The sequence below is a fragment of the Panicum virgatum genome, chromosome 9N (genome assembly GCF_016808335.1).
Source record: "Panicum virgatum strain AP13 chromosome 9N, P.virgatum_v5, whole genome shotgun sequence".
Taxonomy (NCBI): domain Eukaryota; kingdom Viridiplantae; phylum Streptophyta; class Magnoliopsida; order Poales; family Poaceae; genus Panicum; species Panicum virgatum.
In genome coordinates, this window is record NC_053153.1 from 10,069,273 (window position 1) to 10,083,305 (window position 14,033).

Below are 14,033 nucleotides of genomic sequence, written 5' to 3' on the forward strand. Positions count from 1 at the left end.
TTGCTAATTTGTAGCCAACAACAAATTAGTATCATCTGATCCAAACATATCGCTAAAATATGTGCTAACTTTTAGCAAACTCCCCTACTTGTTAGCCCATTAGTTGATCGAGCGGTGATTAATTTGGGTTAAATAGATTTCCAGCAATCTATTAGCTATTTCTTATTAGCCCTTTATCCAAACATCACATGGCTCATTTTAGCCAAATAATTTTTTAGCAAACTGATATTCAGTCCCGACTAAAGTTTAGCTTAAGCTTTTAGTCCATCTAAACAGAGCTGAAGTTGTGCATAATGATTTTGTATCACACTTTAACAAATGATAATAAGTTATAAGAATATGCCGTTAACAGATGAAAAAAATTAGAAATGAAAGCTGGTGTTTTCATATTAGAAATGTTGCGCTCTAGGTATTAATCCAAGCAATCTCGGTAGAAGCTTTGTATTTTGCTACGGTTGGGTGTTTGGGTGTCCTCTCATCTTTTCAAACCTATATGGTGTTTAAGTCGTTACCTTTTTTTTTCAGCCAATATTGCACGATTTTAGCCGCATTAGATGATTGAAACATTCGTTTTTCATTGATTTTTGTTTGTCTGAGGAGTCATTGGACCAGAAATTTGGAGAATGTAAGGATTACCTCATATTTATTCGTTTCTAATGGTAGAAGTGGTTCAAATGTTCGGAACAAACAAAGGACGTGGCATTATCCAGCGATGTTCTTATCAATGGCATCTCTGTGACTCCAGGGCACAGTGCATTGTGGTTTTGCTGATCTTGCTTCCGAGCAAAGCCTTGTTCGGTTAATCGATGACTTGAGAGGATTAGTGTTCTCTTGATTTTCATTCTCCTCGAACAGTTCAGAGAATGCAAATGCAGGTCAGTGACGAGGCACTCTGCCTTGACATTTCCCCGCCGAAACGTTGGGTGACGATGTTGCTTGCCTTAATATTGCCTATACTTGACAGGGAGCATGCTGCTTGCTCGGTGGAATTGATACACGCTGAAAGTGCCTAGTACAGGAACTAGTTTTTTCTTTATCGAATACGCAAAAGATTTGTGTATCTTTGTGATTAAGGTATAAAGATTTGTTACAGACAACACGCTTCAACGAGCACCCTAGGATATAGTCTAGAGAATTATAGCTATGGACTGGACCATCCTAGCGAGGAACCAGAGTTCGATATTACATAAATGATGATAGTTCACTCAAATGCTTGGACGTGCAGAACCGACGAACTCAAGAAGAGGGCGCGCCAGACTCGCCTCGACTGGGCCCCGCACGTCAGGCACCCATCTCGCCGAATAGTCCCCCATCGCCAGAACAGAATCCACACAGCGGCGGCGGCCGCGGCCAGGCAAGCCGCCAGCAAGGCAACAGGGCGCCGCAGAGCCGAGCCAACCACCCCGCGGCCGTCAAGCCCCGAAGATCCCGGGCGCGTCCCGTTCCGCAGCCAAATCGAGATCTCTCTCTCCGACTCCCCCCGTGCAGAATCCCACCCCTGCCGGACGGACCAGCGGCATCGCGTCGGGCGGAGGAGCCGAAGAGGAACCGGAACCGGAAGCGGGGATGGCCTCGGCGCTCTCCTCCCTGCGCTACGGCGACAGCCTCTCGGTGGTGGCCATCTCCGCCGCGACGGCCGTGCTCTGCGAGGCCATCTCCTGGCTCCTCATCTACCGCACCGCCACCTACAACTCCCTCCGCGCCTCCATCGAGCGCCACTCCCGCAAGCTCGACGCCATGAAGTCCGGCGCCGGCTCCTCCGCCTCCTCCGGCGCGGGGGGCGGGTCCTCCTCCGCGCAGCCCGCCTCGTCGCGGGCCAAGAAGATGGACCGCGTCGAGACCAGCCTCAAGGACGCCGCGCGGGAGCTCTCGCTCGCCAAGCTCAAGTCCGGCGCCGTCGTCGCGGCCGTGCTCTTCGTCGTCTTCGGCCTGCTCAACTCGCTCTTCGAGGGCCGCGCCGTCGCCAAGCTGCCCTTCTCGCCCGTCCCGCTCGTCCAGCGCATGAGCCACCGCGGCCTGCCCGGGAACGACCCCACCGACTGCTCCATGGTCTTCCTCTACTTCCTCTGCTCCATGAGCATCCGGACCAACCTCCAGAAGCTGCTTGGCTTCGCGCCGCCACGCGCGGCTGCTGCGGCCGGCGGGGGCCTCTTCCCCATGCCCGATCCGAAAGTGAATTGAGGTACCAGATCGATCTCTTTGCTTCAATTTCGTCGGTACGCTTTACTGATTGCGCTAAAATTCGGATCTCTAGTGTCTTACAAAGATTATTAGTAGATCATAATTCTCAGCCCTGATGAAAATTGTTATATCAGACCTTTTGGATACATTTGGATGTGGGTGATAAGTGATTGATGTTTTCAGATTGATTGACTTGCGTTTTGTTAGTGTGACCAATTCCTAGTTTCAGCATGATTGTTGTCATGACACACAGGATATCCTCCTCCTTTTGTTATACATAGTTGTTAAGTAATTTGCATGGCACATACTTATTAGATGATGCACTTAGACCTCTCCTGCCCTAAGGAACACTGTGCCAACACTATAACTTCTGAGTCTCTTGGTCATCTATACGGCAGATCACTGTTTCACCATATAGTGCAGAGGTGAAGCTGTTGCTAGTGATTTGTTTAGATAGCAGTATAGCACAAAGTGCCTGTTGATTAGGATTTGCTTGTTTGAGGCTCTTGAATTACAAAGTACTACTGAACTACAGATAATTGATGAACCTTTTTTTTTCTGAGAACGATAATTGATGAGACTACCCGCACTGGCTACTGTAAATTGATCCTGCAGTAGCAAATAGCGGATGAGGCGTGCTGCAGCGGCGTACGCGGTGACATCCAGTACCCAAGCGGACACCGCGCCCTCCGCTAAATCTGGCGCAGTACAGGAGGTCCGCTACCCCACGCCAGACTCACTCACCAACGACCGCACGCCTGCCATTGGTCCCATCAGGAGAGAGAGAGTGGATGGGGAGAGTGAGTAAATAGGGAGGGAGAGTTGAAATAGAGTATGACGCGTGGGTACTATCGGTGGTAGTTGATATAGAGGATGATATATAGAGTATGATGAGTGTAGGAGAATTGGGTATAGAGGAGAGAATCTTGATGACTAGGATATAATATTCCTTTTAGAGAATTAAAATAGAGAATGATGAGTGCGGATAGCCTGAATCATATTTGCCTTGGTGAACTAAGAGTTTGTCAGAGTCAGATTCTTTTAAGTTTTGGGGTCCTGGCATAGCATTCCTCATTCCTGTGCAGCCCTTTTCAGTTTCAGACATCCCTTTCTAGTTCTTTTTATTTTTCAGTGTATTATTCATTCTAGGACGCCATCATTAATCTCAAAACTACATGGAGTGAATTTAGCTACTTTGGGGAGCATCTGTGCTATTATTAGTCATGTGCTTGAAATGTGGAACTAAACTTAACCAAAATATCTCGAGGGGCATCAGTAATAAGAGCAGCAATTCAGAAAATACATTGTGACAATAGAAAATGCTCATATAGTGTTGTTTATTCTTATGCAGTATGCACAATAATTTTCCTTTTGCTTTTATACCTCACTATCTGATCTGTCAACCATATTTCTCTGCAGCTACGCCTACCACCACCACGGGTTTGTTTCTGAGAGGAGTGAATCTGGATGAAGGAATAGCATGGTCGCCCTGGGAAGAAGGTGTTATAGACTCTGTACCAGTAGGTGTGTCAAATTTATTTTCCACAACTCACCGGTCTTCTGTTGGATCGATGATCTGCGAACATGAAGGTTAACTTATTTATTGCATAGACTGAACAAATGAGCTTGAACTACCTGCTGCTAGGCTGTGACAATGTGCAGCCTGATTTTATACTAGGATTGGTTATGTTGTTGATCTCTTTGCGGACATAATGTTTGGCTCATAAATATTTCATAGAGATCCTTGTTTCATATGCCCTTTGTCCGACATAGCTATCTTTAAATTCTCAATGAGGCAGTTTTTTTTGAAAGGAAAAATGAGGCAGCTTGGATCTGCATTTTGTTCATCAGCTTCAGCTGGTAAATTCCGGCCCACATGCCTTCTTCCGCTCCATACTTCCAGGTTCCAGCTCAAATGGACATACTCCTAAATGATCTGCCGTTTCTAGCAATTGTTTGCACAATGCTCGAGTCTGACTACACGGCCGATTTCTTGTCATTAAGGCTGTGTTTAGTTCCCCTGAAATGCACTGTAGTGCGGGGAGAAATACAATGTAGCATACTGTAGCACTTTTCGTTGTTTGTGGTACATATTGTCCTACCATGACCTAACTAGGCTCAAAAGATTCGTCTCGCAACGTACATCAAAACTATGCAATTAGTTTTTTTTATTTACCTACATTTAGTACTCCATGTATGAGTTATTTGTTATATTTAATATTTCGAAGTGATGGAGATGTGATGTTTTTGTGGGGGTTTTTGTGGGAACTAAACACAGCCTAACTTGTCAGCCGTTTGTTTGCAAACACTGCGTTCGGCTGGTCTCCAGCGCTACAGGTTTTCCGTTTCATACTATTCCAGCCACCAGCCAGATAATAGTGTTTTTCTCTTACACTACTCCAGCTCCAGCCTCTAGCTCCAGCCTGCCGAACGCGGTGAAAGTGTTTGTGCTTCCCCTCTGCACAATGAACAGGCGCACCCGGAGTCTGGTAACTCTGGCTGCATCCGTGAGACTGTGACTCAGGACAATTTCATTCACCGCGTTTCAGGACAATCTCCCCATTCCCTGGGCCTAAACGGCAACGCATGTCGGCATGTGGCCCAATCGTTCGACGCTCGCGAATTTTTTTTATTTTTATATTATTTTTTATTCGATTTATCAAAAGTATATGTCGCTATATTTTTTTTTGCAAAAATGTCACCCTGCCGCCGGTTCGTTTGGCGGTAAGGAGTTACCGCCGGATGAACCGGCGGTAAAATCCTTGGCCCACGGCCCATGAAACTTACCGCCGTTTGATCCGGCGGTAGCTCCTTACCGCCAAACGAACCGGCGGTAAGTGCTACCGCCGGGCTACAGCGCGGCTATAGCCGCCCTGTAGACGGCCAGCGCCCTACCGCCGTTTGAAACGGCGGTAGGTATTCCCACAATTTTTTAATTATTTTATATGCTCTCACTGCTGTAATTAATTGTATAATTATTTTATAGGCTGTCTGAACTGTAATTATTTTCTTTACATTTAGAGATATTTCAAAAAATAATAGAGATAGCGGAGGTTAGGGAATTTTTTTTAAAATTTATACAAATTAGATTTAACTCTAATAGTATGTGAAAATATATTTTTATGAGATATTCATGAGTTTCAATTACGATTTCGATGTCCTGTCACCTTGCATCAGATTCTTCTGCACCCCCACTATAATTAAAAATGTGGGAGGACCTACCGCCGTTTGAAACGGCGATAGACATGCGTGAACCATGCCTATAGACCAAATACCTCCATCTATAAATAGAACATCGTCCCATCTCATATGAAGTCAATAGCCATCTCATACGAAGTCTTTAGCCATCCCCGCACGACCACCATGTCTTTCTCTGGTTCTACCTACATTCCGTGGAACAAGATTAGAGAACCTGTGCCTCAAGGAGTGTAGGTTCCAATGTGCTTCTGCGGTTCGTTGTGCAAGCTGATGGAGTCCAAAGTTTTGGGCGATGACTTCGGCAGGAGGTTCTTCATGTGTGAGAACTACGAGTACGATCCGCCAAAGCGCTACGGCAAGGACAAAGCGATGGTATCACCTCGCACTATCTAGTTTGCGTCTTCGGAGTTCAGTAAGTTAATTCTAACTCGGCTTGGAAATAGAGTCCACCACCTCTTTGTGATTTCATACAGTGGCTGGACACGGAGCAATCGACCGAAGCTAAGGAACACGTTGAGCGCGAAGCAAGGTGAGCTGCGGAAAGGTGGCAGCGAATGCTGCAAGAGGAAAAAATGGAGGAGAAGCGCAAGAAAGATAAAGAAGAGATCCAGAAGAGGTTCGCAGATGTGGAACGTCGGCAGGCGGAGGAGCGTGAAGCTGATAGGGAGAGGAAGCGAGAGAGGCCCCGCCGTGCGAAGGAGGCGGGACCCGAGGCTATTAGGAAGGGGAAGTATCCTCGGTGCACTCAGTAGATGACTATCATGTAATGTTCGAATTTCATATTCCCTAAGACATGTTAGGTCTAGATGGAACACGACGTTAGCGTGTTCCATGTACATGCCAGTGCAATTGTTATTGTAATTTCAATGTCAAATTAATCTGCATTGTGTAATTTGTACTAGCTATAACTAGATTTTTCAGAAGCATTGCCCTACAAATAAACTTTTCAGACCGACGCGATGACAACTCCATGGGCATATATCGGCCAGTACACACAATAAAAACAATAAAAAACAACCACCGTTCATACATTGAACACAAATTAAATAGTGGTCCACACAATTCAACGCACAGAACACATGACATGGCATGTCAGGACCTATTGCAAGCTACAATAACGAGGTCCAAGACTAAACCTAACATGTCTTAGGTAATTCGAACAAACGTTACATTATTTATTCAGACGGAACAGTACAACATCAATCATTCACGGGCAGTACCCTTATCACGTCCCGCGATGTCTGCTTTTGCACGCTCGCCTTTGCGTAAATCTTCATTCACCTTCTTCAACCACTCTATATACTGCTGATCACGATGAGTGATCCACGTGTCAATCCACTCATGGAAATGACACCAATGAGTATGCGTGTCATCACCAGCGTACTTTTGCAAACAAGAAACGATTCAAAATTAATAAAAATAACAAAAGCATATTTACAAATTAATCTATACCTGTGATGTTGCACCTCTTTGTAAGGATCACCGGGGTATCCGACCCTAGAGGGGGAGGGGTGAATAGGGTCGCTAATCGCTTTTTAACCTAGGGCTCAATCTAATTGCATAAGATAAACCTAACACGTCCTACACATGCTAGTTATGACTAAGATTTATCTATGCTACCCTCTACTTACCCCAAAAGATTTGCAACCTATAGCCAATCCTAATCAAACTAACTAGGAAAGTAAAGGTAAGTAAGAAAGAGTAAATGCGGAAACGTAATGCGGTAATTAAAGCGGTAAGGGAGAGGATATGCAAACTCCCGTGAAGACACCAAGACACATGATTTAACGTGGTTCGGTTAGGACACCAAAGTCCCTCCCTACGTCCACGGCCACTTGTCCAACACGAACAAGTGTGATGCCGAGTCTCTTCGCTTGATCACCGTCTTGCGTTGGCCACCAAGGCACCCGGCAAGCAAAGGCTAAGTGCCACCAAGTCACCAAGACGAGGTCACCGCCACCGTCTATCTCGAAGCGTCACCACGGCACCATCTTCACTATCGGAGCTTCTCACCAAGAGGGGTCTCCTTCCCCGCACAAAGTGTCGTTGCCTCTCCACACCAAGTAGGAGGGTCACACGACGAGTACAAGTGTTTGCTTGCCGCAGCAAGACTTCTCTCAAGTGAGCTCTCGCAAGAACTAATCCCTAATCAAGCACTAAGCACTCTAACAAGTGTGCTTAAGCCTATATGATGTACAATGAAGCTCTATGGTGGTTGGAGATGATCTTTGGCTCTTGTATACTTCCTTGGTCTCCAGCGCTCTCAAATGAGCCGTGGGGTGGTATATATATAGCCCACACACCCCAAACTAGCCGTTGGAAAAAGGCTGACAAAAACCCTTAACGTCGGTTGATCCGACGCTCAACTTTTTGTCATCACCGGTTTAACCGGTGAGTGCATTTTCCAACTAGACGTTATACTTCAACGGCTACCTCAATCGACCGACGTAATCAACCGGTTAATGTAATAGAAACATCGGTTTAACCGGTGAGTGTAGTTACTGAAAAACTAACTCTCTGGACAACTGCACCGACGTTCATCAATATGTAATCGTCGGTTTAACCGGTGTATAGAATTTTCTGTCTTCATCTGTCAATGCACCGATGTATGCATTTTCTTCAACGTCGGTTAATCCGGTGTAAAACCCTAGCCCGCAGACCTTCTCTGTGATTACACCGGTGAGTTCATTTTGCCCTACGTCGGTTTAACCGATGATAGCAAAATGCCTCAATTCTTGTCCCTTGGACCGAAGAGCCTGAGAATGGTTTTCTTAACAATCATATTAGTCCAAGTGTTGTGTTGTCTATATCAATCACCAAAATATTATATTGAAATATGGCATGAGAGGCCATTTCCGCTACACTCTTTTTTGGATTTCCTTGATATTCTTGCAACACCAATACCTCTAGCCAAAAGTCTCGTAATCACGAGATATGTTCGGAACACAACGCATTTGGCAATAGCAATCGGGTGGCTCTACACCTTTCGGCCAAACCTTGCAATCTGTAATACATCTATTGGGATCGTTAGGAGAGGGTGCTAAATTAGCCTCCATTTCCCGACAGAAAGGTGCTCTTTTATACACGCAGGGCTGCCTGCATGTCCAAGCACTTTGAACATAGATATTACCTCTCACTGCTCCACAGTCGTCCACGGTTCTGCACTCGCACGCTCCACAGCGCGCACTCATTCCACTTTAAACAACAACAGGACCTCTCATTGCTCGTACCATTAGTACTCGCACGCTCCACAGCACTCACTGCTACCACTTTAAACACGGATTATTGCATCGACCTACTCATCGCATCGACCACTTTAAACTCGTCGTACTGTCACTGCATCGACCTACTCGTGATTATTGCACTGCCCTGACACATCCCATCGCCTGGAACACTACACGGTACCGGCGTGATCGTCATAATGTAAACCATAGGAATTACATCATAATACAACGTTAATGAAACACACAGCAGAAATGCAGTGGCATGACAGAACCCGTTGCAACTACGGTAAACATATTCTGATCTAAGCTAACATGCCTTAGGTAATTTAAAAAAACCCAACAAATACAATGATGCGTCACTAGCACTAGGTAGTCCTAATAGCCGTACCCCCACGTAGCAAACTGCGTTGAGCCTTCTCCGCAGTATCCACCCATTGCAGGTGGTGCAGACGGTGGTGCCGGAGGGGCAGGGCCCTTCTTCTTGTGACAAGGGCAGTTGTAGTAAGGAATAGTGCATGGTTCATCTTGTTAAGCGGCAGCATTGCTGGTATCATTATCTTCGTCGTCTTTGTTACCCTCACTCACTTCCTCGTAATGGTTCACCTTGCACTCCAGATCAAAGATCTTTATCTGGAGGTACTCGATGAACTCCTGAACTGAATCAATTGGTGCAGGATCGACCCACCTGGTAAATCCACAGTTTTCTGGAGCATCTGAAGACTGCAAAATAAATTTCATGTAAGGTGTCTCAATGAAGATAAAGAAATAAAACAACCGAGTATTACCCATGCGTGTGGGCATTTGAAGAAATGCCGACCGCCATCCATCCCGTCGGTGCACATCTGCACTAAGCAGTCCTCACCATGTCTGCATTTTGGCCACGGTTCTCTACGGTTATCGTATTGTCGAAGAGGAGTTTCATTGGTAAATTCACTCTTGTGCTGTGGCGGAAACTCAAACACTGGTTCCGGAAAGGAATCAGGTCCAAGAGGCCCCTCCCATATTATGGGGTCTCCCTTTCTTCCCCCTTTTCCTTTCCCAAAACCGTAGTAATTCTTTCCGCTAGACCCACCTCCAGACATTGGGTATACAATGAGCTTTGGAGTTTGAGTGGTGCTGGGAGTTCACAAACTGGTGAGTATTTATAGGCGCACAAAGGTCTGATACCCGGAGTGTGGAGTGTAAATGCACATGAAAAGCCTACAGTATTCGCACGCTCCACAGCGCTCACTCCTACCACTTTAAACACGGACATGACCTCTCGTTGCTCTTGATTTGTACCCTCGCACGCTCAACACCGCTCACTCCTCCCACTTTAAACAACGACACGACGTCTCACTGCTCATGACTTCAGCACTTGCACGGTCCACAGTGCTCACTCGTGATTATTGCACTGCCCCGACATATCCCATCGCCCGGAACACTGCACAGCACCGACCTAATCGTCATAATTTCACTGCACGGACATATACCGTCATCCAAAACACTGCACCGGCCTACTCATCATAATGGTACGTAATGGACACATCCAATCATAGTCTGCACAGGCCTACATAACATAGTATGACGGAATAAAGTAATTAACAAGCTACAACCTGTAAACTAGATGCGTCCGCGCTTGCCCCCTCTCCTCCTGCCACGTCGCTCTGCAGCCTGGCCCGCCCTAGTGTGGTGCTGCAAGTACGTCAGTGGCTCCGGCGGGATGGTCTGGCGAGTGGACCGACGACCTTGCTCGGGAACAGGCGTCTGCTCCACCTGATTGTAGTCCTGCGTCGCGAGTGGGGCACCCCCAGCTGTGAAGTGCCAACGACCTCATGCATCGGTGCAGAAGAGAAGAACGTGTTCACCCACTCCATCTGCGCGAGGTCGTCCACCTCCTGAATCTCCTCATCGTCGTCTGTCCCTCCCACCTGCCGGTACTCTGATTCACAAACTTCCATCCTTCAATATTCAATTAAAAATGTACTTGTTATCGCAAATTAACAACTGGTCTTAGACGTACCTAAATCGTGTATTGGACGACGAAGAGACGAAGATCCGGTGCCGTAGGGATCTATCGACGGAAACAACGACGAGCCGGGCGCTACACGAATAAGAAGTACAGGTTAATGAATAAAGTTTTACATGATACGGTATTGTAAGTGACACGAGGTTAGAGTACGATTTACCTGCCGAGTACAAATGTGCCGGTCGTGGCACGTATGTGGGCCGAACTGCAGAACCCGAAGGTGTCGCCATCGTGTCAGGTGACGGTGGCGGTGGACCTAACTGTGCCGCGGGTGCAGACCGTCGTGACGATGGACCGGAAATAGGCACCGGCCCCGAACTGCGAGGTGGGAGGAAGGTGTCGTCCTCACGACAGGTCACGGCTCGTCGGAATCGCTTGCACATATCGACGATCTTCTGCAGCGTGCTCTGGTGCTGGGCGGGCGTCATGTCATGGTACTGGCCCATACTCGACGAAGCCTCGGACTCAATCGCTCGTATGACATCGTACTGTACCGAGAAAGTAGTAACATCATATGAAACCAGTTTTGTATACTGCAAAATTAATCAGAGAAACGTACCGCTATGGCGAAGTTCTGGTCTCGAACTACGGGGTACGTCTCCGACACCCTTGCGGCCTCGATCCGAGCCTCTGGTGGAACGTGCACGACACGTGTGCGCGTCCTCGGCAGGTACCACCGTAGGTAGTCCACGAACGCCTCGTCGTTGTGCGGCCGATCCTCGAAAACGACGTCGTCGAGGGCCGCGGCCCAAGAATCGACGTAAGGACGGACCTTGTCGGCCCACCGCGAGCCTGGTGGCTGGCCCTGACGTGTCCACCTATAATAGAAAGCTTGAGCGATTCAATGCTAAATGGTAGGTTATAAAAAAAAATGAATTATTAATAGAACTATTTATTCGGTACCTGTGGATGTGGGCATCCACTGAGTGCACAATCGGGACCGGGGTCTGCTGCTAGAGACCGAACTGCCTCATAACCCGGTGAACGTGGTACTCCTCGACGTGGATGTCGTAAAGGATCGGCTTCCTCATCATCCAGTACTCGTGATCTAGCAGGCATAAGGACAAAAGACCGCTCGGTGCCCGGGCGTAAATGTCGGCTGCAGTGTACGGAGTCCACCTCACGTCCGTGTCCACAAGAGCGTCAAACTGTCCCACGAAGTCGTGGTACGACTTCCTCATCTGCACGCCGACCCAAGAAGGCTGCATAACGAAAAAATAAGTTAACCGCTAAATCGTACATTTGTGCAGGCATGTAACAATAAGTAAAACAAACGATGTAATGTACCCTCCTGAGGCACCACAACGAACCCATCGTAGGTCTGTCGACATCGTCGTGGTCTGCGGACAGCTGGACGTACGGCTTGAAGTCCATCTCTGGCCTACCGACGGGAAAGCGCTCGTACGACCAGAGCTGTAACAGTAGAGGACACCCAACAAAAATGGGCTCCTCTGCTGAGACCTTCGTCACGCCCGTGCAAAGACCCCTGTAACTCGCAGCCAAAACGGCAGAACCCCAGCAGAACTGTGGCATCTCGTGAAGTGGAGCATCAGCTATCGACCTCGCTAAAGGAATGAGCTGTTTGGGGCACGAGTCACCCTGCGAGCTGCAGAACATGACCCAGCCGAACAGCCACAGTAAGTAGGCCTCGAAGTGCCTGACAACCGTAAAGTCGTCTGCGTCTGCCCTCATATAGTTCGCCTTCAAAATGGTACGAGTCGTCAATGCAAATACGTATCAATATAAGTACGGAAAGAATCAATATTTATGTACTCACACTGAACTGTAGGAGCCACCTCTTTGTCGGTCCGTGTGCGTGGTTCGCAGGCAAGGGCCGGTACGACAACGCTAGCTCGTTGCGCTGAACCCCGGCGAACCGAGCCAAAAGGTCGTCGCGTCACAAGAGTCCCACGTCCTTTGCACCCACGGCTCGTCCAGCACACGGCAAGCCTAGAAGCATCGCCACGTCCTGAAGAGTAGGGATCATTTCACCGTCCGGGAGGTGAAACGTGTGCGTCTTCGGACGCCAACGGTCGAGAAGTGCCGCGAGGAGGGACATGTCGAACTGAAACCGTGGAGCCCTGTGTCTAGGTCGACGTGCATGGTCAGCCATATCTCCCTCCACAAGTCGCGCAATTGGGAGAAGCACTGAAGCGTGTAGCCTGCATCGCGAAAATGAAAATCAAGTTAAAACAAATGGTTAAGGAAACAATTAAAATATGTGACAAATATAACCCGTACCTAGGAACCCAGCGACAGTGTATCGACATCGTCGTCATGGGCACACGAGCCCGAAACGTCCCTAAGCTTATGCCACGGACCGCAGACATGTACGACCGGTGGCGCTTGTCGACGAGAGCATCGAGCAACTCAGGGGTGGCTCCTTCCTCGTGCGCCATAGCTGTATAATAAGATTTATTACAAAAAATTTCAGAACATAAATAACAATATTAAGCATAATAACATTAACGTAATAAAATACTAAATAAAATTCCAGAACATAAATAACAATATTAAGTAATACAACAAATTTTTAATAAAATACTAAATAAAACATAACGTAATAAACTAATAAATGATGCACAACAAATTATATATCATATAACTTCAATTTCCAATTACAGCAACAAAGTTGAACATACATTTGCGCCACATATTACAACAAATATTCGCACGCCAAGACGAAATTAGTTTACGACATATTAGTTCTTAATATTACATAATTTAACATTGAACATGATTCAATAGTGAATGACACAAATGACAATCGTCATCGATCACATAAGGCCATCGTTGTTAGGACGCCGGCCACGACGACCCGTTGCCTGCGTTGCCGGATTTGGAGCAGCTTCTGATGGGCCCGCTCCATCTGTGCGGCCACCATAACTCAATGCCGTACAATCCTTGTACGTATGACCCGTCTCATGGCACTTCGAGCAGAGGCGGACATCTCGACCAGCCTCCGATCGATCCATGTTATTTCTAATGCGTTTCTTCTTGCGTCGGCCCACCCCTTGAAACATTTCTGGATCTGGATCCGGAATGTAAGTTGCATTGTGTCCAGGATCAGTTATGAAGTCTCCCAGGATGCGGAACCCATAAATCTCGTGCCTCCAAGTCATCCAAATAGTTTCCTTCATGAAATAATTTGAGACATACATAGGAGCCTGTAGTCCACCAGCTTCAAAACAGGCAGCAATGACATGTGTGCACGGCAGGTGCAGCAGTTTTGGCTTATGACATGAGCAAATACAAGCATCAGGACGGAGAACACACTCCTGCACATGCTTCTCACGCCGGCCCCCCATTCGGCCTTTGTCCCTACACATCACCTCGTACCGACGTTCCATAGAGCCAACTGGAGTCACCCGATGTAAACGGGCCTTTTTGAAAGCTTCCTCCATATGCTCCGTAACCTTGTA

At 47.3% G+C, this 14,033-nt stretch overlaps 1 protein-coding gene across 1 annotated transcript; it reads left to right on the forward strand.

The window, feature by feature from the left end:
* The first annotated feature begins 1,336 nt into the window (after positions 1–1,336).
* On the forward strand, positions 1,337–3,935 carry LOC120690683 (calcium load-activated calcium channel-like). Its single transcript, XM_039973428.1, has 2 exons — positions 1,337–2,182; positions 3,601–3,935. Exon 1 carries the CDS (start codon positions 1,567–1,569, stop codon positions 2,179–2,181), a length of 615 nt encoding a protein of 204 aa, XP_039829362.1. The 5' UTR covers positions 1,337–1,566; the 3' UTR covers position 2,182; positions 3,601–3,935.
* Positions 3,936–14,033: the final 10,098 nt, after the last annotated feature.